Source organism: Rhinopithecus bieti, unplaced genomic scaffold (assembly GCF_001698545.2).
Source record: "Rhinopithecus bieti isolate Rb0 unplaced genomic scaffold, ASM169854v2 scaffold_34870, whole genome shotgun sequence".
NCBI classification, from domain to species: domain Eukaryota; kingdom Metazoa; phylum Chordata; class Mammalia; order Primates; family Cercopithecidae; genus Rhinopithecus; species Rhinopithecus bieti.
Genome location: NW_016814702.1, coordinates 323,846 through 348,950, shown reverse-complemented (window position 1 = coordinate 348,950; position 25,105 = coordinate 323,846). Strand labels below are relative to the sequence as shown.

The window sequence follows — 25,105 nt, the reverse complement described above, 5'->3', positions numbered from 1 at the left end:
AAAAAAAAAAAAAAAAACAATTGGGTATGCAAAAGTATGTTGTGTGTCAAAGACAGGTGAGCTGAAGATTTGGGACAGAAGTGCTTTTGACAATCTTCTTTAACCAAATACTAAAAATGTTACTAAAACAGAACTTCTGATCTCTCACCACATTTTAACAATACATGATTTTTTTTTGGTGGGGGTTGCTTTTGTTAATTAAAAATAATTTAATTTTGGAAAACCATGGAAAGATGGTGATACCAACTGGTTTTCAATCAAAAGGTTTTCAGTTTTTCATTGTTTTAGTGTTCTTTTTATGAGTGACCCAGGATTGGAGTCAGCCATTCTTTATTTGTATAAACCAAAAGTCAAAGATTAGATGTAATGATACTGTCCAAGACATACTGGACACTCACTGTGTGCCAGGCTTTGTGATAAGCCCTTTACATTTATGATAGCATCTTTCATCTTCATAACAAAGCTTATGATACTGGCACTACTATCATTCTCATTTCATGGTTAAGAAAACTGAAGCTGAGATTTTAAGAAACCTGTTCAAGCTCCTTGAGCAGATGGGGCAGCCAGAATTGCAGGTGTTCTGACACAGAGCCTGTACTGAGCCTGACCCTCAATGTTCAAAATATCCTCTTCCCGCCTACACTTATGACAAGATTTGCCTTTGCAGCTGTTTATCTAGATATTGAGAGTATGTTTGCGGGTTATGATGTATTATTAATTAATAATTAATTATAAATTGTCCTTGTTAAAGACACATTTGGGTGACAAGCAAAGATATCCTGATATTGACAGTATATTATATTGAAAACATCATAATCCCAGCACTTTGGGAGGCCGAGGCAGACAGATCATGGCCCACATGGTGAAACCCCGTCTCTACTGAAAGTACAAAAATAAGCTGGGTGTGGTGGTGTGCACCTGTAGTCCCAGCTACTCAGGAGGCTGAGGGAGGAGAATTGCTTGAACCCGGGAGGTGGGGGTTGCAGTGAGCTGAGATCACGCCATTACACTCCATCCTGGTGACAGAGTGAGACTCTGTCTCAAAAAAAAAAAAAAAAAACGTCATTGAAGTACCAGCTATGTGACTTTGGCTTCATTTCACCTTTCTGGGCCTTGTTTTCCTCAGCTGTAATGTGACAAAGTTTCAATAAATTATTTCTTAGGGCTTCCTATGATTCTGTAAGGCTTAATAATAATAAAGCCCAATAAATTTCTAAGAATGAAAGTTAATGCAATTAAAAAAGAATGAGAAGCCAACCTTGAATTAGAACTCCCCGGGTGAATTCTTTTAAAATAGATTTCCTTCAGCCTTGAGAATATTTTGGACATTAAGACTACGCTATATGTTCTTTAGGATATGAAAAACGGGACATAATTTCTTCTCTTCAGTTTAAATATTATTTCTCACCTATCACTTAAATAAGTTTTCTCATCAGTGCTTTCCTGCTGCTTCTGTCCTTATAGTAAAACGCAAAGGCAACTGACCAGAAATTTCAATTAACTATTTGCCATTTGTTCATTTATCAATTTTGCTGCATTCTACTCTTAGGAGGTAGAGATAAATCACAAGGTGATAGCTGCCATCGGGGACTCTCCTTGAGAGAAGTTGCAGGCAGTTTAATCTACCCCATTTTCCCTAGCTCCTTTTTAAAGAAATGTATTATATTAATCATTCTCTTCAATAATGACTCTAAAAGAACTATAAAACTCTAAGCTGTAAATAAATAATAATTGCCACATATTTCCTAATATCTGCCGGCTAGTGCAAGAAAGTAAAGAGGGAATGGGTAGAGCTGGTGGCTTAATCACTGCAGGTCCCCCCCCTTCTGTCCATCACACTCCCCCAGAGTGGACGGCACTAGCCCCTAGGAGACACTGACATTTATCCCATGAATAAATGGCTTCACAGAAGAATGTGGACTTGGTCTTTTTGGTCTTTTTTACTTTTATTGCTTTTCCTTTTCTTTTCCTTTTTTTTTTTTTGAGATGAAGTCTCCCTCTGTTGCCCAGGCTGGAGTCCAGTGGTGTGATTTTGGCTCACAGCAACCTCCATCTCCTAGGTTCAAGCAATTCTCCTGCCTCAGCCTCCCAAGTAGCTGAGATTACAGGCTCTCGCCACATTGCCTGGCTAATTTTTGTATTTTTAGTAGAGACGGGGTTTTGCCATGTTGACTAGGCAGGTCTCAAACTGCTGACTTGAGGTGATCCACCTGCCTCAGTCTCCCAAAGTGCTGGGATTACAAGCATGAGCCACCGCACCCGGCTTTTTATTGCTTTTTCTAATTGAAATTTTAATTGAGTCCATTGTAGAATCACATGTAGTTGTAAGAAATTGTACAGAGAGATCCCCTGTGTATTTTACCCAGTTTCCCCATTGGAGACATTTTGCAAATCTGGAGTACAGTGTCACCATCAGGATATTAACACTGATACGATCCAATGATCTTTTTCAGATTTTGTACTCTTGTATGTGTGCAAATGTGATTCTGCACAATTTTATCATCTGTGTAGGTCTGTGCATCCACCACCATAGTCAGGATAATGAATAATTCTCACAGCAGAAGAATCTCTCATTCCCCCCCATTTTTTTTTTTTTTTTTTTTAAATTTTGAGACAGAGTCTAGCTCTGTCACCCAGGATGCAGTGCAATGGCATGATCTTGGCTCACTCTGCAACCTCTCTGCCTCCTGGGCTCAAGCAATTCTCCTGCCTTAGCCTCCTGAGTAGCTGGGACTACAGGCATAGGCCACCATGCCCAGCAAATTTTTGTATTTTTAGTAGAGACAGATTTCACCATGTTGACTAGGCTGGTCTTGAACTCCTGAACTCAAGTGATCTGCCTGCCTCGGTCTCCCAAAGTGCTGAGATTACAGGAGTGAGCCATCACGCCCGGCCCCCTCATTTTCCTTTTCTAGCCACACCTCTCTTCCTTCCCCTTCCCTCCTGTCCTAGTCACTAACCCTTGGCACCCACTAATCTGTCCTTAATTCTAAAATTTTGTCATTTCAAAAATGTTGCATAAATGGGATCATTGGGTATGTAACCTTTTGGGATTGGCTTTTTTCCATTGCCACAATTCTCTAGAGATTCATCCAAGCTGCTTTGTGTATCAATAATTTGTTCTTTTTTATCATTGAGTTCATGTGGAACACCTGAATGACTTTATAATGGAGATATATTCTGACGTTTATCAATAGACTTTTTTCTTTTTTGCCTTTCCCAGTAATGATCAATGTCCTAGTCAAGCCAAGACATCTATCTGCCAGAGGAGGAGATGGGAGATAAAGACAGGAGAAGGCTGTGTTGTTACAGGTGGTTTCGGTTTCTGACATGCACATCAGTGCTTTGCATCCATGGAATAGCCTTGAATGTGTCTAGAATGGAAGTCTTAATTTTTATTCCACAGTTACTAAACTACTTCTCTCGCAGGGTTCCTCACTGTAGTAGGCAGCCCCACCACTGGGCCAGCTATTCAGACTGATACCTTGGGAAACACTCTTTGACATCTCTTTCTCTCACCCACCACATCCGGTTGATCACCAAATATTATGGGCTCTGACTTCAATGTGTTCCTAGTCCAAAGATTTCTCCATCACCATCACTGCTATTGCATTGCTGCATATGCTTCTAACTCTCACATGGACTCCACAACTGTAGTTGGACTGGTCTCTTAGTGTCCATCCTGTCCCTCTATTGCCCCATCCCTTCTGTAGTTAATACAGCATCCCACAGCTGGAATGATCTTTCTAATATGTAAATCGGATTGCGTTACTTATGTGCTCAAAACCTTCTACTGTTTCTCATCTCACTTAGAATAAAATGCAGACTCTCCATGATGGTCTCCATCTGTGCAATCAGCTCCTGGCTAACCCTCTGACTTCATCTGTCTCCTGCCACTCTGTCCCTTGATGGCTGTATTCCAGCCATGTTGTTTTTCTTGCTGTCCTTGAACAAGCCAGGCGTGTCCCTGCCTCACAGCCTTTGGATTACCATTCTCTCTTCCTGGAATACTTTTCCAGCAGATGTCGACACAGCTGGCTTTCTCACTTTGTTAAGGCCATTGCTTAAATATTGCCTCCTCAAAGAGGACTTTCCTGGCCATTGTAACATGCTTTCCCGCTAAGCCTCTTTTACTTTTCTTCATAGCGCTTATTGCTAACATTTATATTACACAACTCTTTTCTCATTCTGTCTATGCCCATGCGAGTACATGGTTCATAAAGACAAGAGATTTCTGTTTTATCCATTGTTCTGTGCCTAGCACCTGGTATCTGTGAGCACTGAACATACTTTTGAGTGAATAAATGATTTCCCCAAATTCCTTTACTCAGGCTTTTTAGTACACTAAGGAGGTCAGAGAGTTCTCCTGCATCCACCTCCTAAGTATGGAAGATGGCATTGGCGGCCCCTAATTCTTTACCCTTCCCTGTATTGGTGGCCTTTGCCATGTGACTTTGCTGTTTTCTTCACTGAAGGGAAAGGGAGTTTCTCTTCTCCTTGACTCTGGATTTGGCCACACGACTTACTTTAGATAATCAGATGTTAGTGGATGTGGCAAGACCAAAGGCCTGGAAAGTGCTTGTGTGAGTGGCTTGTTGTCTCGTGTCTCTGCCAGAGAAAAACATGCTCATGCTAACTCCCTGGTCCCAGGAGGAAGATGAGAGGTGTACAACAGAACGATTGGCCCTTAGCTGACCCGCAGATCAGTGATAAAAATAGAATTGTTGTTTTGAGCAATTGAGTTTTGGAGCTATTTGTTAGATGGCACTTTTTTTTTTTTTTTTCCCGGTAGGAAGTAAAAGCAAAACTTTTTTTTTTTCTTTCTTAATGCCCTAGAAGACTATGAGAAAAGGAGGAGACACAGCAGGAGAGATGAGAGCTGAGCTTTGGCCCAGAGAGCAGAAGTGGATTTCTAAAGAGTGACGGATGGGACTGAGGGTTTAGGGCTCTTGCCTTGCTTCCCAGTCTGGGGCTCTGGGAAGAGGCTGCTGTGTAGAGGGTGGGGAGGTCCTGTCCTAACATGGGACAGCCTAGCCTCAAGTAGAGAGGGAAGAAGAGTAAGCAGACAGGGTCTCTGGTCCTCATGTGCTTCATCTCATTCTCGTGCAGCATGAAGCCTGAGATGAAGGCCCTGACTTCTTGATAGACAACCTGCCATGGGGAGATGGAGGACGCCACAGAGACTTAGGGCTTGAGGGGTCTCTCAAGTGGGAGCTGAGGGCACAGCAAATAAGCAAAGGGAGTGATGGCAGGTGTTCCCTGGGAACACTGCCTGAGTCAAAGAAAGGGGCTCAAAGTTCATCAACCACAGATTTAAGCTCCAAGGCCAGAAGAGCACTCAGGGACACAGGACACTGGGCTGGAGGTCAGCAGATGCCTGGCCATGCAAACTCAAGGACCAGCATGCATCCAGGTCTCTCCCTGCCCATGGTATCATTAGAATGCTAAAGCTACACATGTTGCTGCCTGTCCCCTTCTATACTCTGTACACCTGGTCAGAAAGAAGCAGAGGATGGGAAAGGCTCTTTGAGAGACTGAACATTTTTATTCATGAGGGACAGAGCACAACCAGGAAGGAATGTTGAAATGATTAAGTCAGAATCAGCTTTAAACCGACCTGGATGTTTAGCTTATTTGCCTTTGCTACCCAGAAGGAATACGAGATCATCAGACACAGATAAAGACATTGCATTTTCTCTGCATATCTGAGCTGTTTTGTGCATTACCATGTGCAATTTTGTGATAACCATGGCAACCTCCAATTTGGTCTCCCTGCAGTTTCTCACTTCCTGTTATGCATTTTGCACTCTGCAGATGGTGCTATCTGGCTAAAGTGTCAATCTGATCACATTATTCTCCGGATTAAAAAACATCCTTCCTTGACTTCCTTTCACCCCTAAGATAACATTAAAACCTTAACATGGCTTATAAATAAATCCGTAATATGGTAGATGCTGGCAGTGCTCGGCATTCACCTCAGTCCTGCTGCAGGAATCACCGACTGCGATTTCCTGTCATCTGCACTTTCCTCTGGCCTCAGCAGCGTGTTGGGTGTAAACACGGGACAAGCCAGAAGTGCTGGGGAGTTAGCACCGCAGGAAGCAGCCCTCATCTCTGCAGGATGGGAGGAGGTGGTGAGATGCCCTGGCTTCCTCCTGCCTCGGTTAGGACACTTGGAGGCATGTCTCGCACTGTCTTCCAGAGTGCCCTGGTGGGATTACATTCCAGGTGTCCACAGTGGTGAGTGGCTTGACAATGCTCCACCCCTTTCCCTGTTTCATGTCTCTACTTTCCTGCTTGTTTTATGGGATTGTCTCCCAGGTAAACTTCTTATATTCAAATAGAATGCTCCAGGGTTTCTCCTTGGAGAACACAACAAGATAGGTGATCGTACAATTTATCAACCTGCACAGTCCTATTTTTGGAGTAAAAGTGGGCACTGCGAGTAACATACACTTGTCCTGGCAGGAGTAGCTTGGGTCTGTCCCAGGCAAAGCAGGACATGTGGCCCTGCTGGTAAAGCTGCCTTGGATTTGAATCCTGCTTACACTGCGGCATTTTTATCACACGCACTTTCACATCCTACTTTCTACTATTCTGAATGCAACTTGCTGTGGTTCCTCAAATTTCCCTCATAGCACATTGCGTTTCCAAAGATGTCACAACTGTAACTCCCATGGCATGTTTCTTTGCAACGTGACCTGGCTACGATGCCACCAAGAGGTAGGGTCTGCTTCCTCTCTCTTGGAACATGGGCTGGAACCCAGATTTTGGTCAATAGCATGTGGCAAGAATGGTGGCTCTTAGAGACCTCCACTTTCTACGTTTGCTGTTTGGAAAGCTCCTTCCTGGAGCCCAGCCACCATGCTGCGAGGTAGCCCAAGCAGCCATGATTTGGAACCCTTGTGGGAGAACTGAGCCCCTGGCTTGCGGCCCCAGAGAGCTCCTGTGCAGCCAGCACTTGCTGCCAGCCACGTGAGTGAGGCTATTTTGGGCTATCCAGTCATTCTTACACCTCGCCTGGAGTCATGAAGTAGAACCACCACCCTGCCAATCCACAGAATTGCCAGAAATAATGAACTACTGTTTTGAGCCACACAGTTTTGGGTGGACTGCTGTGTAGAGTGGAGAACTGACCTCCCCCACCCTTATGGTTTCTACTTCAGTCCATTGGTTTACCCAGATCATTCTAACTCATCATTAGGGACCCAGCTTCTGTGTTACCTCTTCTAGTATGCCTTCCCCCACTCCTGGACTAGCTCAAGTGCCCTCCCTACTTGCTCCCAAAGAATCCTATACTTCTTTCCATGTATCCCACCCTCTTTTTACTTCTAATTGCCTTTCCATTACCTTCTTTTCCAGAAACTTAAGCTCCAAAAATGTGACCCAGTGCATAGTGACACATTGTATGATCACCTATCTTGTTTTGGGTTCTCCCAAGAGACACCTCTGAGAACTGGATTTGAATATAGAAAGTTTCCAAAGGCAGAAACTGTGCCTGTCTTGGACCCTAATGATGTTCCAGGGAATTATACAATGCCTGGCATCTGACCTATGATGAGTGTACATTTGCTGCTTACGGCGAAGTAAAAAAACTAGTATTTATTACACACAGACTTTGTGGCAGAGACTGTGCTACTTTCTAAACATGTATTATTTTGCTGAATCCTGTGACATACAGACCATTACTATTCCTATTTTACACATGAGAAAACAAACACACACAAAGTTGAGTAACCTGACAAAAGTCATACAATTGGCAAATGGCAGAGTAAGAGATTGTATTAGGTTGTTCTTGCACTGCTATAAAGAAATACCTGGGGCTGGGTAATTTATAACGAAAGAGGTGTAATTGGCTCACAGTTCTGAAGGCTTTATAGGAGGCATAGTGCTGGCATCTGCTTCTGGGGAGGCCTCAGAAAGCTTCTGATCATGGCAGAAGGTGAAGGTGGAGCAGGCAGGGTACATGGCGAAAGCAGGATCCAGAGAGTGTTGGGTGGGGGAGGTGCTACACACTTAAACACCCAGGTCTTGTGTGAACTCAGAGTGAGAGCTCACTTATCACCAAGGAGATGGCCCAAGCCATTCATGAGAGATCCACCCCCATGATCCAAACACCTCCCACCAGGCCCCACCTCCAACACTGGAGATTACATTTCAACATGAGATTTCGGTGGGGACAAACATCCAGACTATATCAGAGGTCAAACCCAAGGGTGAGAGAGCAAAGTCTGCCGTTAAGTCAGTCCTTATGCATCAGTCAGGACAGGCGAGGCTCTGGCACAGTAACAAATAGCCCTATAGTTTTGGTGGCTTAACAAAGCAAAGAGTTTTTTTTTTTTAATCTCTTGCTATATGTTCATCACAAGTCAAGAGTTTTCTGTTCACTGTAGTCACAGAGGGACCCAGGCTTATGGAAACAATCACTGTCTTAGGCTTGTCAGTCATTGTGCCAAAGGGATAAAAGGACTCTAGAGGGTTTTGCGTGAGTGCTTAAATGTTCTAGCCTGGAAATCACACAAATCTTTTCCATTCATAACTCTGGCCAGAAATAGTCTGTGAGCAGCATGCTTATCACAGTATACTATTTCACCAACAAATGAAGATCTAAGTATGTCATTTCCTTCTGTGTGAAGAGTCTTTGTCAGAGTTCCAGAAAGTTTTAGAAAGCCCTAGAAAAAGAACTTTTTAATCAATAAAAAGTCATGTAGGATCATGATATTCACAATTTAGATTATAATAGAAATAATATAGTGGCTACTAGGAGGCTCATCTTCTATTGGAGTTGCTTTGGATAATGGTAGTTTGGGGAATAGGATCTGAGACCAATATGACTTACAAACTCTAGTCAGTTCACATGGATAGAAGTTCACTTTATTTTTAACCACCCAAGACATCGCCACTGACAACCAGTAATGGTCAGCAAAGCAACAATGACACTGCATTAGTATTCAATTTCTTTCTAAGCACAGCTTCTCAAGTTTACACAGAGAAGCTACTGTCTTTTTATTACAGAATATATCTACTTCATTTTGGTTTTATATTACTCTGATTTAAAAAATCAGAAATAGTTAATAGTTAATTTGAAGAACAGAAATAGTTAATTTGAAGAACAATTAATTAAAGAGGGCTCAGAAATAAAATTAAAATGCATATTGCCATCTTGGAAACAGAGGTTGTCTATGTAATTACACAATTCACAGTGATGTGGTGATCACTGTACATTGATATTCTTCTAAATTCATGTCTATCATCATGCATCATGACAGTGTTTTATATCAAGGAACCCTAAATGTTATCCTCCTAGTTGCCAATGGAACAGGAGACCCTGCTCTACTATAATATTGCATTTCCACCTTTTTAATTAAGAAAATTAGTCCCACCACAAATCTTAAAGTTTCAAAGGTTATTTAGGCTATATCTAATCTGGTTTTACTCAATCCAGATAACTCCTTAATATAGAGGGCACATTTCTGTTTAGCCTTTGTTGAACATTCTCAGTAATAGAGAGTTCATTACCTCAAAGTAGAGGCCACTCACTTTTGAAAAGCTCTAATTCCTAGGAAATTCTTTCTTATATGGAGCTGAGATTTTTCTCTTCATATCTTCTGCTTTTGGTCCATATCTTCTGCTTTTGCTTCATATCTTCTGCTTACTCAGTCTTGCTGAGTAAGCCTCAACTAAGTCTAATCCACCCTGCATGTGCCAGTTACCAAAGATGGAAAATTGATTCTCCCGTCTCTCACATCATATGTTTTTCTGACCAGACATTCCCAGGTCTTCTGACATTTCCTTTACGGGTCTTGTGTCTATCTGGTTTTCTCCTCAGTTGACTAATATCCTTGCTGTGGACATGATTCTCATACTAATGTGGTTCAGAATCATGTTCATTTAAGAATCCATCACCATGGAACATTGCTTGTACTAGACTTTCCATCAAACCAATTTCCTAAGTTTTTTCATGATGCCGGGGGTCTCCCAACTTCTACTTAAGTGATTGTGTATATTTTTTGATCTAAGTGCAGCAATTAAGTTTATTTCTATTACATTTCATCTTATTATTTTTATCCCATCTTTCTAGCCTGTCAATATGGCTTTGAAATGCTTTTTATAATCCATCATATTAAACCATCCCTCTCAGCTTCGTGACATTTGCAAACTTAATAAACATGCTATTTGTGTCTTTCTCCAAGGCATTAAAAGAGATGTTGAAAACAACATGAGCAAACAGAACACCCCACTTTCAGTTTCAAGTTATATTTTTCTTTCTTGAAGATTTCTTGAGAGATTATTAAATGTGTTGCTGAAAGATAAAGTTGGATGGATATGAGGGATAAAAGATGGACATAACTAGGTCTAGTGAGATTTCTCCTTTGTGAACCTTTGCTGATTGCTAATGATTCTGAATTCCTTCTAGAAGCATTCAGAATTATGTAAGAATCCATTCTAAAAGTTTGCTGTTGGTTGGCAGTGATCACACTACTATTTCTTGAATATACATCCTCCATCCCCTTTATAAAGATCACTCTTGTCCTTGATTAGGTAATCTTTCTTTCATCCTTTTTATGTGTCCCTTTTTGAGCAGCACTCATCAAAGAGCTCAGTGTGAAGTCATCTTAGGTATTTAGAGCCATCTTCTCCTTCTTTTATAGAATCAGTTTCAGAGTAGCAGTTTCTGAGTAGCAGAAACTGATCCTATAAAACTAAAGCAACAACTTTGGAGCATGAAACTCCAGGGGGTTTCAAAACCCGGCTAGAGTACGTATCAGTTGCAAGTTCAATACTGTATGTCTGCATAGATGGATTTTTACACAGCTGGGGAATGCAAATGGGTTGTCTTTCGCTGCAGTCTATGTTTTCAAAGAGACATTTAAGCATCTTCCTCCTCAGTCCTGCCCCTATGAAATGATCAAATATCAAAGGAGTATTGGCTTGAAGGGGTGGCCAATGATTAGTTTCTCAAGCACCCACATGTCTTTTTGGGGTCTTCACTGTGACTCCTTTAATTTTATTAACAGAATTTTAGTTTCAGAGTAGCAAGGACCTTGTCCTTGCTTCCTCACCATTCTGGAAGATGCAGGTGTTATCAGGAAGCAAAGCATAGGTCTTGGGTCACAAATCACGCTTTTCAAATCTCAGCATCACCACTGACCAGCTGAGTAGCTTGAAGCCAGTGGTTTTCAACTGCATGGTAATTTTTCCCTCCTGGGGGACATTTAGCAATGTTAGAAGACATCTTTGGTAGTCACAACTTGGTGTATTAATTCTATCTAGTGGGTAAAGGCCAGGGAGGATGCTAAACATTCTGAAATGCATAAGACAGCCCCATAATAAAGAATTTTCTGACCCAAAATATCAAGAGTTCTGCTGTTGGGAAACCCTACTTTAAGAAACAAACTTAATCATTTTGAGCTTTAGTTCCTTCTTCTATGCAACGAGGGTAACAACGATCTGTGGTGGTACGAGAAACGCACACAGTACTGTACTTATAGCATATAACATAATAACTGGCATGTAGCCAGCATAAAAAATGGTAATTGTTTATGTATTAGGCATTGTGTTGTATATGTCTTAAGATGTTATTAGCCTAATATTAAAAGAGTAGTCCAATTACTCCACAAGTATTTTTTGAGCCCTTTCTGTATACTAGGCACTGATCAGTCTGCTGCAAATAGATTAGTCTCAAAAAAAAAAAAAAGTCTTTGCCCAACAATCTCTGCCCTCAGGGAGCTAACAACCTGCAAGTAGGCATTTGTGTTCCCCGTTTTGCCACTGAGAGAACCCAGGCTCTGAGAGGCTCAACTAAAAAAGCAACATGGTCAAGATGGATTTCAGTCTAACCAGCTCTGCTTGATTCTATAGTCCACATTCTTTCTACCCCATGATTGTCAGGTGCCTACTTTTAGCCTGTGAGACATGTGAGGATTGCAGCTCTCACCTCTGTGCTAATCTTACTGATTCTCTTAGGATGATCATCCATACCCTTTCACCCTGCAGTATACATCTACAATGACATTCTGATATTCTTTTTTTATATTTCATTTCATTTTTTTGAGATGGAATCTCGCTCTGTTGCCTAGGCTGGAGTGCAGTGGCACAATCTCAGCTCACTGGAAGCTCTGCCTCCGGGTTCATGCCATTCTCCTGCCTCAGCCTCCCGAGTAGCTGGGACTACAGGTGCCCGCCACCACGCCCAGTTAATTTTTTGTATTTTAGTAGAGACGGGGTTTCACCATGTTAGCCAGGATGGTCTCGATCTCCTGACCTCGTGATCTGCCCGCCTCAGCCTCCCAAAGTGCTGGGATTACAGGCTTGAGCCACCACGCCCAGCCTACAATGATATTCTTTCTGTTTTGTTCCCCTTTTACTCTTTATTAATTCAACAAATATTTACTGAGCACTTGCTCCTTGTTAGTATACGGTGGAACTAGGAGATGCTATCTTGGTCTGTAGGGAGGTCATGGCTTGTAGGGATGAGACCAAGGACCCATGACTGGAGCCCTAACTACTCACATGCATGACACCATTTCCATCTTGGAATTGTGGACGTCCTTACAGGTGTTTATGTGTACTTTCTGTAACTCGCTGCCACATGCACAGTTACCTAGTTTGTGTATGCAGCAACATTTTCCTTGGGTGTACAAAAGATTCAGGGTGTAACCGTCATGTATCTGAGGCTCATGGTATACTTTTAGCTTTGCACAGATTGATGTCATGGTACATTCTTAGTTGTAGAAAATGTGGTCTTTATGATGTTATTTGTTCATGACCTTGAAGGTCCATGCCATACAGGATATTGTAATTGTGCTGAAATGTGAATCTAGTTACACGACCCGAAAAACAGAGGAACCAGAGAATATTACTCATAGTGACAGAACCAGAAATCATCCAACATTCCCATCAAACTTTGACTTTGTAGGTTCCACAAAGTAATAAAAAGTCTATTTTTTTTCCAGGTATGTTTATAGCTGATGTTACTTTAGGAATATGATAGTGTAGTATCTTTAGGAACATCACTGTATCATGGCGTAGAGTTTGTTTTGATGGAATCATATGGTTCTGAAGGAGCACTTAACATTTTAAAGCATTCTTGACTGAACCGTGGGAGTACCTCTGGTGGAAAGCAGGTACTCACCAAAATCTCAGATGCGTGACTTATGAATACCAAGGCCCTACTCCACTACACAGCCACTTTTTGTTGCTAACTGATGGCATCACTCAACTTTCAAATACATCCCTCTGCTGGAGCTTGACCATGAATTTTGTTTGTTTGATGTACTTAAGAGTCTGGACTCTCTTCAGAGAGACCTCACTTCCAAACTCTACTTTGCCAATATTAGTTGAGTAACTTTTGTCAAACTGACCTTATTCTGCTTCAGTTTTCTCATCCACAAAATGAGGTTCATAATCAGGGATCTCATTTCATTGGATTGTTGTGACGTTAGTTTCTTATGTGTACACATGTAACATGTAATGTCACAAAGTCTCTTCTTGTTCACAGACAATAAAAGTGGTGATAAGATCTGTAAAAATCCAGCAACTATAGAAAATGCTGGAGAAAATTTGGATAAAGACATCAGGGTGAGGTAATCCAAAGTTAGATCTGAGACTGTGCCTGAGTGCTGTTTTCAGGATGTAAAGGATTAAGCAGAAGCTGTTTAATTATCTTTCATATTGTACAATATCTAAGGCCCAATGATCAATATATCTTAGCCCTCATTTGTTTTCCAGTTCCACCCTTTGATTTATCACTTGCAACTCCCCACTGTCTTGTTCACTGAGTGTGTGGTCTTGGGCTTCATGCACACGCCTGCTTTCCCCGTCTTCTGGAAGCCTCTGTCACCAACCGGACTGGTGTGTTTCTGGTTCTAAACCCAGGAATCCTTTTTGTTCTTGACCACTTTCTGGCACAAGATATAGACTTTATCCCTCAACTGGTCAACCTCAGCACTTACCACCTGCCCAAGTAGTCCTCTCTGTCTTTCTCTTTGCATTCTAGATTAACTGCCACAGGGATCACAGCACAGTGAAGAGCTCCCTTGGTATCTGATTGCCTGAGTTCAAATTTTCATTCTGCCACTGATTAGCCAGGTGGCCAGGTTATTTAATCTCTTCATGGTTCTGTTTTCTCATCTAACAAGTGGAGATTATAATCTCAACTACCTCATACAATTGTGATGAAGATTGAATGGGCTAATATCTATAAAGTGCTTAAAATGGAGCCTGGCCTACAGTAAATCTCACATAAGTGCACAACATTATTATTGTTATAATTATTTTTATTTTTATTGAGACAGAGTCTCGCTCTGTCGCCCAGGCTGGGGTGCAGTGGCGTGATCTCGGCTCATTGCAACCTCTGCCTTCTGAGTTCAAGCCATTTTTCTGCCTCAGCCTCCCAAGTAGCTGGGACTACAGGTGCCCGCCCCCATGCCTGGCTAATTTTTTGTATTTTTAGTAGAGAGAGGGTTTCACCACGTTAGCCAGGATGGTCTCGATCTCCTGACCTTGTGATCTGCCCACCTCTGAAAGTGCTGGGATTACAGGTGTGAGCCACCACGCCCAGTCTATTATTTTTATTATAGGTTCAGTCTCCTGCTCACTCCTCATTTTGTGACCCCTGCCCCATGTTTTTAAGTGAGCATTTTTACCATTAATGCTATTCTGATCACTTCTACCCACTGGCTGCCAAGTGACCTCCCTCCCACCTGTACATCACCACCATCTTACTGTTTTCATTGCAGTTCACAGTACACATCCTCATATTAACAAAATGCATTGACTTCACATTAAATATATAAAAATATGTCACCAATCATATCGATATTTTAAAAATGGAGGGTGTAACCTTCACGTATCTGTGGCTCACGGTACATTTTTAGCTTTGCACAGTGCTAATCTCCTCTAGTGAAGAGAAGGACACGGAGACTCGGATTCACAATCGCATGGGGGAAGGGTGTTCCGTCACACTGTTACATTCCTTACTGGCCTTCTCATCTGCATATGATATCAAGGCACTTTCTTACCAGAGGAAGACAGAATCATGTTGATATGCTTTGACAAAAGAAATGTTAAGTTACATATTGCTAGTAGGTAGAGGTTTGTAATAAACCAAATTCTACATAGAGAAGCCTGGAGCAGACTTGCGTTTGCTTGGGTTGTAGTTTATGCCACGCGCCAAACAACACTGGTTCCATTACCATCGTTGATTTAGAAGCCCCCATGACCAATCACAATTTTTTTCTTTTTTTTTTTGAGACGGAGTCTCGCTCTGTTGTCCAGGCTGGAGTGCAGTAGTGCGATCTTGACTCACTACAACCTCCACCTCCACGGTTCAAGCGATTCTCCTGCCTCAGCCTCCTAAGTAGCTGGGATTACAAGTGCCCACCACCACGCATGGCTAAGTTTTGTATTTTCAGTAGAGATAGGGTTTTGCCATGTTGGCCAGGCTGGTCTCGAACTCTTGACCTCAAGTGATCCGCCCGCCCTACCCTCCCAAAGTGCTGGGATTACAGGCGTGACCCGCCATGCCCAGCCTAATCACAATGCATTTCAAAGGCGAATTAGCTTTAGAATGAGTTACATGAGCAATTTCCCCCAAAGATGATTTGCTGACGCTTCTCTTGTGCAACACCCAAAACAACCATGTAACTTTCCTGTACAGAGAAGATATTCATGACTGGCCCCAGTGAGAGAAATTTACCTGATAGTTTTAAAATCCAAATTCATATTACCCAAACAAATGTATTCTTCACACACATTTATACCGAATGAACCACATTCTTACCTATAACTTTTCCCAGAAAGAGCGACTTGGGAGAATTGAAGAGGGTGTCGGAGGAACTTGGCAGATGGTAACTCACAGATGGATAATGATCGAGCTGCAGGAAGAAAACAAGAGACACTTTTAGAAGGACGTCACTACCCTGTGTGGAACCAAATAGTCCCTGTGGGGATGACGTCACTCTTTGAACCCTGGTTTTCTGATATCTTATTTCATCAGCACTGACTCTAAAACACTAGCCCGAGAAAATGGAAACCCATCTCTTCCTTTGCTGGGGTTCTTTGAAAAAATTTGAGCATGGTAAGTAAAGATCCTTATGAACAGCTTTCCAGGTGATGTACATTTTCTGTGGATGATTTACCTACAGGATTAAGATCCAGGCTCATTTTAATGGAGTAAAATCTGCTTGACCCAATCTTCAGTGTCTCTGATACAGAATATGCCACATCTACAGCAATGAAGTTTTGCTGAAGCATTTTATTTTGTGATACGATCACACACACACACACACACACACACACACGCACACACACTCAAATGCTGAGGGTCAAGTAGGGTAAACAGTCATGGTTTTCTCATTTATCCCAATGAGAATGATTTCTCCTGCGACAGGCAGGGGTGGTTGGGTGAGTCGGCAGCAGAGAGAGAAATGCAGCTGTTGGGAACAGTGCACAGACAATGACCATGGGAGCGACACACATTTCTGATTCTGCTGCCCGTGGACAAAGTGCCAATGGTGGTGTCAGAATCATTGGCCTTGTCCTTTGTGTCCCTATGTGACTTTTCCTGCCTCATATTTTCAGCTGTCTTTTTATCACCCATATAGTCTAGGTGTGTTTCTCCAACCATGAGCTCTTAGAGCCTTCTGGGCCTTTCTTCGTGCCCACCTGTGGAAAACTTTCTTTTGTAAGAATTCCTTTTTTCTGAAGTGAGATTAATACGTGCTGAGGTCAGCATGACGAGAGGTGTGGCTTATGAGAAAACACAGCATTGCTCTCCGACGTGGGCATTCCCAAGGGGACCACGTCAATTGTGTAGACGAAGGAGACAGAACAAGCAGTAACTTGTTGAAGGCAGCAGCACAGACTCAGAAGCAGATACGCTCCTGAGTCCTTGCTCAAACTCGGCCTGATTAGGCAAAAAACTGTCCTTCAGATGAGCAAAGATGCTGGAAGCTAGCCGTGCTCTTGGGAGGAAGGAGAGAGTGGCAGGGAAGAAAGAGGGCAGGCAAGTGATCAATCTCATCACCACATTGAGAACCAGCTACTACAATGAATAATCATTCATTATTGACTGTCTGCAGCAGAATCTTGAAACTGCTTCCTAGAAACTTAGAGATCATTGCACAGTCAGGGTTAAGAGTCAAAGGGTCATCACATCTCAAGAATATTTTAGATTTTTTGGCCCACAGAACTGGTACAGTAGGTTTTTGTGCATGAGTAGTATTGCCACAAAATCCAAGTCACCCCACCCCAAAACTATTAAAGCAGACATTTGCATGCCTGGCTATCATTTTGAAAAGTTTTCTATAACGTCAAATGCATCATTAACGAAACAAACCAGGTGTGGTGGCTCTTGCTTGTAATCCCAGCACTTTGGAAGGCTGAAGCGGGTGGATCTCTCAAGTCCAGGAGTACAAGATCGGCCTGGACAATATAGTGAGACCCTCATCTCTACCAACAATTTTAAGAAGTAGCCAGGTGTGGTGGTGTGCACTGGTAGTCCCAGCTACTCGAGAGGCAGAAGTGGGAGGATATAGCTTGAGGCCAGGAGGTGAAGGCTGCAGTGAGCTGTGGTCATGCCACTGTGCTCCAGCCTACGTGACAGAGTGAGACCCTGTCTCAAAGCAAACAAACAAAAACACTTATTCCGTCCAGATAATCTGAAATATTTAAAATCTCATATAGTTGTTTCTTTGGAGCAAAAGCTCTTCAGTTTCTGCTCTTAAATATTAGCTAGCTGCTTTGGTGCCATCTGATGGCCCACATGGGTAACTGCCACCGCACTTCTATTCACTTTCTTTTAAGCGGTTAAATGCAAAACGCCATTGTTAACCAATAGCCTACCTGGCAATGCCTTAGGGGCGGTGATCTCCCCTAATACTTCTAACAATTTAAAAACTAAATTTGTGGTCTGGGCAGTGGCTCACGCCTGTAATCCCAGCACTTTGGGAGGCTGAGGTGGGCGGATCATAAGGTCAAGAGATCGAGACCATCCTGGCTAACATGGTGAAACCCCGTCTCTACTAAAAATACAAAAATTAGCTGAGTGTGGTGGCACTCTCCTATAGTTCCATCTACTCAGGAGACTGTGGCATGAGAATCACTTGAACCCAGGAGGCGGAGGTTCCAGTGAGCCGAGATTGCACCACTGCACTCCAGCCTGGTGACAGAGCGAGACTCCGTCTCAAAAACTAAACAAACAAACAAACAAAAACCACTAAATTTGTAACGAAGTTCTATTTTCTTAAAGAACTTTAAAAATGGATACAAATAATATATGTTCAATACAAGAAATATAGATTTGCGGAAAAAACTGACTGCTGATAATAAATGTTAATTTCTAATGTATTTTCTTTCAACTTTTAAATAAAAAGGGGATGGAACCCAGAGTAACACATGTGTATTTGCTATATTTTTCTAACCTGATGATATATGTAGAAGTTGTCTTTCTGTGTCCATAAGATATACAACAAAATTCTATTTTCTTAACTTATAAAATGGATACAAGTAATATATGTTCATTATAGAAAAAATAATACAGATTTGAAGAAAAAAAACTGCCAACTGATAATCAATGTTAACTTTTAATGTACATTCTTTCAACTTTTTAAGTAAAAAAAGGATGGAACCCAACTAACACATATTATGTTTTGTATATTTTTTAACTTGACGATCTATTATGAATGTCTTCTGTCTCAATAAATATACAACAAAAATCATTTGTCATGGATGACTAGTATTTCATTCTATGGATACACAGTTTAAAAGATATATTAAATTTCCATGTTTGGGTTTTTATATTTCTGTGTCCTCAGGCCCAATACAGTGCTGGATACTTGGTGGGATCTCGATAATTGGCATTAACAGTTGTTAATGCAGCTCTTAAAGTCGTGAGCACCGAAGGGAAATCCGTCCTCAGGTGTAGTGTGACCCACCCAGTGGAGGTACCTGCCTTTCCCTGAATTGTTTCTGCGGGTCCAGACCAGAAGGACTTGGCTTTTTGGCAGCCATTTTATATTATCTTTGATGAGCTATAGTAAAATAACATTTCTGGTTGATCTCTATAAGTGTATTCTCTTCCTATGTCTGCGTGGTTGATGGCTTGAACCAAAGTGCTAAATTTTACATTTATTTATATACACTTCTTTCGTTTTATTTTTTATTTTTTTGAGACAGAGTCTCGCTCTGGCGCCCAGTGGAGTGCAGTGGTCCAATCTCGGCTCACTGCAAGCTCCGCCTCCCGGGTTCACGCCATTCTCCTGCCTCAGCCTCCCCAGTAGCTGGGACCACAGGCGCCCGCCGCCACACCCGGCTAATTTTCTTTGTATTTTTAGTAGAGACGGGGTTTCACTATGTTGGCCAGGATGGTCTCGAACTCCTGGCCTTGTGTTCCGCCCGCCTCGGACTCCCAAAGTGTTGGGATTACAGGCGTGAGCCACCGCGCCCGGCCACTTTTATCTCTTTTGTTTTGCAACACAATAATAGCCCACTCAGAGGTTTTTGATTGTTGATTCTGTCATCTTGCGTATCTGTGATCCCGCTTGGTTTTGACTTTTGTAAAAAACATAATGAACACGCCTAGCCTTAACTCATTGATGAAGTCATTAATTTCACAACAGTGAACAGGAACCTAAATGGGTCATGATGTACAGTTCTAATCCAAATTACCTGCTGTTAGGAAAACATGAGAAGTGACGAGGATATCCGGAAAGCCTTCAACATTCACAAAGATGAAGCTGCAGTGCCTGAGGAAATTCTCTAATAAAGGAGGGAAGGAGGAAAGTATTCTCCGATCAGTCTCTGATCTTACCACGAGCGAGGCGTCCTTACGTCTTCTCTCTCGCCTACTCCTGCCTGCCTCGTGCCTAAGAAGGCGGGGTGTGGCCGGAAGGGATGGGTGGGATGGTGGGGTAGGTGGGTGAAGTGAAGAGGACCCCGAAGGAAAAGCGGCTCTGCAGCTGACGGCGGATGCTTTGCCGAGTGTTACCACCAGGTGGTGCTGTCCCCCAGCCGAACATAATTCAGAACAGCCACATGGAATCAGGGCTCTCCAGGACCTGACCATGTGGCACAAGAGCATTCTGCAGTTTTGTCTGAATATGGAGATAAGGTGGGCGGAATAATACCTCCAAAAGATAACGTCCTAATTCTCAGGACCTGAGAGCGCGTCACTTTCCGTGGCAAGCGGGGCTTTGCAGATGTGATTAAGATAACAGGGGAATTCTGGATTCCCTGGGCGGGTCTCAGGTCCCCACAAGGGTCTTTATAGGAGGGAGGCAAGAGGGTCACAGTGGAGAGAAGATGTGACAACGGAAGCAGAAGTTGGAGTGATGTGAGGAAGGGGCCGAGGAACGCAGGAGACTCTTAGAAGCTGAAAAAGGCAAGGAAACAGATGCTCCTCTCAGAGCCTGCAGAAGGCACCAGCCTTTCTGATTGACTTCAGCTGTTTGCGCTGACTGCACTTCTGGCCTCTGGAACTGTGAGAGAGTAAATGCATGTTGTTTTAAGTCCTTAAGTTTGTGGCGATTTGTTACAGCAACACTGGGAAACTAATACAAGAAATTTAGGAAAAGACCTTGTGCAACCCCAAACCAAAACATCCCTTTCTCCCGGCAATTTCTTCAATAACAGCGTTAGCGTTCTCCATTCTTCCTGCCTCCCAGATGAAATGCATTAAGAGGCCCAATAACTGAATTAGCCCTGCTTTTCTGAGCGCACCCAGTTGATAAGAGACACCTGCTTCCGTGAACCCTCCTCACCATAAGCCTGATTCCTAAAATAAACCCTTCCTCTTAGAGCCACCCCGTCATTCTCTAAGGTATATGGGTTTCTTTGCGTCAATGATCAATCAACTTGTTGCTTCCTGGCTCCCAATGCACCCTTCAATATAAGCTCTATGATAAACAATGGAATTCCTGAAAGCATTTGGCTGTTAAAGTGAGCACAATGTCAAGCTTTCTCAGTAGCGTGCTCTGGAGGGACCCCGCAAGAGGAAGGGACTTACTGCAATTTCCAGCACAGGCTTGAGGAGGGGAATAGCAGAGGCTCTGCCCAGGGTGCGAGGACATGAGGTGAAGCCTGTCCAAGTCACAGGCCTGCAAGAGATCCCTCTGTGACCCTCGCGTCTCAGCCGTGGCAACCTGTCCACAGACCTCTGGACATGTGTCTGAGCCACCCTGGTAGCCCCTCACTCACACCCCCACCGCCATTGCCATTGCCTGTTCCCCCACCTGCACTCCAGAAGGCAGCCAGCCTGTTGCTCCCCCAGCCAATCCAGACCAGCTCCAGCTTGGCCAAGCAGGCGGAGTCCCTTCTCCAGCAAGGTCCTGAAGGGCTTCAGAACGTGCCATCTCCAGATATGCTGGCTTGGGATAGGGACAATTTTGAGCTAAAAGCACTTAAAAAACAACAGATGCGGCCGGGTGAAGTGGCTCACGCCTACAATCCCAGCACTTTGGGAGGCCAAAGTAGGTGGATCACCTGAGGTCAGGAGTTCGAGTCAGCTTGGCCAACATGGTGAAACCCCGTCTCTACTAAAATACTAAAATTAGCCGGGTATGGTGGCGCACACCTGTGGTCCCAGCTACTTGGTGGGGCTGAGGCAGGAGAATGGCTTCAACCCAGGAGGTGGAGCTTGCAGTGAGCCGAGATGGCGCCACTGCACTCCTGCCTGGGTGAGAGAGTGAGACTCCGCCTCAAAAAAAAGAAAACAAGAAAGAAAGAAAGAAAGAAAAGCAACAGATGCACAAAGGACACTCTGACCTCACCTTTTTTTCCTGAAAGCAGGAGATGAAACTTTCATATGGAAGATGCCCTCCCTCTACCAGAAAGAACAGAACATTCTTCTCTCCAGAGGCGGGGAGTTGAGGCCAAGAGAAATCGGTACAAACAAAAAGTGTTTTGACAGTTAAACAGCTCTTGTTAAAATAACCGTTGTTTTTAGTCTCTCCATATATTTAGTTACTTTTTCACAATTACTACTTTTTGTTCAACTCATTGCATAAGCACTTAGGCCTGGCTGCTTTTGGATCTTGGTGTTCCTGCGAAGACCCTCACGTGCCTGTAAACATCGGCTTGCGTTTCCTCTGTTAATCTCTCCTACCTCAACTTAACTCTCAGGCCCAGCTGGAGACTGTCAGAGGAGACAGGAGCAGCTTTGTCTCCACTACGGTCAGACACCCACTGAGGTTGTCCCTTCCTGGACAGGCTCTGTCAGCCCTAGGGGGCCTCTAGGAAACTCTACAGGGGTTTCCTTACATCTTAGAGTTGCTGTTGGCCATAGTTAATGCTTCTGTTTTTCACCCCATTTTAACCGACTATGGTTTCCAGCTCCTGTTTCACTCAGACTGCTAAGCCCTCGCTGCAACAAGGGATAAACCCAACTTTGTCTGACTGCAGATATAGTTCTGGTCTTGGCTGGTGGGATTCAATAGCAGGAAAAAGGAGGAAACATGTATTGAGTAGCTGCTGTGTACAAGGCTTTGTGCTGGGCTTTTAATATGTATTATCTTATTGAATAGATATTAGATAGGTATGATCTTGCATCTTTGATATTATGAAGTGTCCAGTCATGGCTGGGCGTGGTGGCTCACACCTGTAGTCCCAGCACTTTGGGAGGCCGAGGCGGGTGGATCATGAGGTCAGGAGTTCGAGACCATCCTGGCTATATGGTGAAACCCTGTCTCTACTAAAAAATACAAAAAATTAGCTGGGTGTAGTAGCAGGCACCTGTAATGCCAGCTACTTGGGAGGCTGAGGCAGGAGAATGGCGTGAACCCGGGAGGAGAAGCTTGCAGTGAGCCAAGATCCAGCCTGGGCGACAGAGCGAGACTCCATCTCAAAAAAAAAAAAAAAAAAGAAAAGAAAAAAAAAGTGTCCAGTCACAGAGTAAGTACCAAGGCTGACACTCTGACTCCAGAGACAAAACGGTGAGCTGCAGGCCACAGCCTCCTGTACTAGCCTAGTCACCTCAATTAGGAGAGGGAGAGGATCAGCTACATTTAAAGTATTTACATTTAAAAGAGAAAATGCATTAAATCAGATATAGCGAGAAAAGCTCAACCTGAAAAGCCTAAGGAAATGACATATTATATGATTTCATTCGTATTGCCAGGTGGCCATCTCTTTTCAAATGAACCTGGTGCATTTGCCATGGTTAAGTGTAATAATTTCAAGGTAATTTCTTTGGGGTCCAAGTGAGCTATTTTGTAGAAATGTATTTTGCTGTACATTTAGCTGGTGGTCATTTCACTGGCAGTTAAGAGGCGATAAGAGATTGTGTAATAGAGGCTCATTAAAATTAAAGACTGTGACTCCATGTGCCCCAGGACAACCTTGAGGGAACACTAATTTGTTCAACATTTACCATTAAGCCATTAGAAGCATACTGATTCAGGCAGGACCTTGTGTCTTACACGTGGAGCTGAAAGCTTCAATGTCTATTCAGGTACTATTTTGCAATTTCCATTCATTTCCATTTTTAAGCCACAGTTTGCATTGGCAGAGTTTGAAGGGATTTCATCAGCCACTTATGCTTTGGGGATGCAGTGGAAAAGCTAAAGAAGAAATACGTAAATGGCGTGGGTTCTCCTGGACCAGTGGAGGGGCTGGGCCTCCTCCTGAGATGGACACGATTTCAAGGCTGACCCTGCTTTTTCCGTGGCCTAGACAAAGGCCTAGGATTTCTTGCTGTTTTTCCTAATCCTTAATTTTGGGGAATACTTGGAATTAGCTCGGCGATATTGAATTTAGAATATATCATCTTTTTTCTTCAAAATACCATTTTATTACCAATAAAGTGATTATGGAGAGATTGGCTTTAGGTGTATGACTAAGGAGTTTCTTTCTTTCTTTTTTTGAGATAGAATCTTGTTCTGTCACCCAGGTTAGAGTGCAGTGGCACGGTCACAGCTCACTGCAGACTCCACCTCTCAGGCTCAAGTGATCCTTCCACCTTAGCCTCCCGAGTAGCTGCAACCACAGGTGCATACCACCATGCCTGGCTTTTTTTTTTTTTTTTTTTGGAGACGGAGTCTGGCTCTGTGGCCTAGGCTGGAGTGCAGTGGTGCGGCTCACTGCAAACTCCGCCTCCCAGGTTCATGCCATTCTCCTGCCTCAGCCTCCCGAGTAGCTGGGACTACAGACGGCCGCCACCACGCCCGGCTAATTTTTTGTGTTTTTTAGTAGAGACGGGGTTTCACTGTGTTAGCCAGGATGGTCTTGATCTCCTGACCTCGTGATCCGCCCGCCTCGGCCTCCCAAAGTGCTGGGATTACAGCGTGAGCCATCGTGACTGGCCTTTTTTTTTTTTTTTGAAAGACGGAGTTTTGCTCTTGTTGCCCAAGCTGGAGTGCAATGGTGCCATCTTGGCTCACTGCAACCTCTGCCTCCCAGTTCCCGGTTCAAGCAGTTCTCCTGCCTCAGTCTCCCAAGTAGCTGAGATTACAGGCACATGCCACCATGCCCAGATAATTTTGTATTTTCGTAGAGATAGGGTTTCACCATGTTGGCCAGGCTGGTCTTGAACTCCTGACCTTGTAATCTGCCTGCCTCAGCCTCCTAAAGTGCTGGGATTACAGGTGTGAGCCACCGCACCTGGCTGCCTGGCTAATTTTAAAATTATTTTAGTAGAGATGGGGTCTCACTATGTTGTCCAGGCTTGTCTCAAATTCCTGGGCTCAAGTAATCCTGCCCCTCAACCTCCCAACATCCTGGTATTGTAGGCCACCACGCCCAGCCTAGAACATATCATCTGATAAATGTTTTCTTTACTCCAAGTTGAAGCCCAAGGCTGAAGATAAGAAGAGGCTGATGCAGACAGACTTTACGTAGGAGAAACAATTATCAGCTCAACTTGCACCCCTTATCTGTGTCTACCTGTCCTTCTAAACCAGAAATTCCCACAGACTTCAAAGAAGAGAGGGTTTGAAGAGTGGAAACCGTATTTTCCTCTCCATCAGAATCTCCATTCTATGAAGGGTATGCACAAGCCTAGGGTCATTTGCAATTGAAAATACAAAAGAGCAGGCCTTGACCCCAGTATCAAGGATACGTCATCATCTAACTGTTTTCTGCCTCTTCCTAACCCTAGAATCACTTTTTT

General features: G+C 43.3%; 1 protein-coding gene across 1 annotated transcript in view; it reads right to left on the bottom strand.

The window, feature by feature from the left end:
• The window catches only part of LOC108515161 (contactin-associated protein-like 2), a gene marked incomplete at its 5' end in the record, with an annotated part of 480,745 nt that overhangs the window by 141,645 nt on the left and 313,995 nt on the right, over positions 1-25,105 (bottom strand). Inside the window, one exon of the mRNA XM_017851841.1 lies at positions 15,785-15,878. Within this exon, the coding sequence (XP_017707330.1) occupies positions 15,785-15,878 (94 nt within the window). The remainder of the gene's footprint in view (positions 1-15,784; positions 15,879-25,105) is intronic.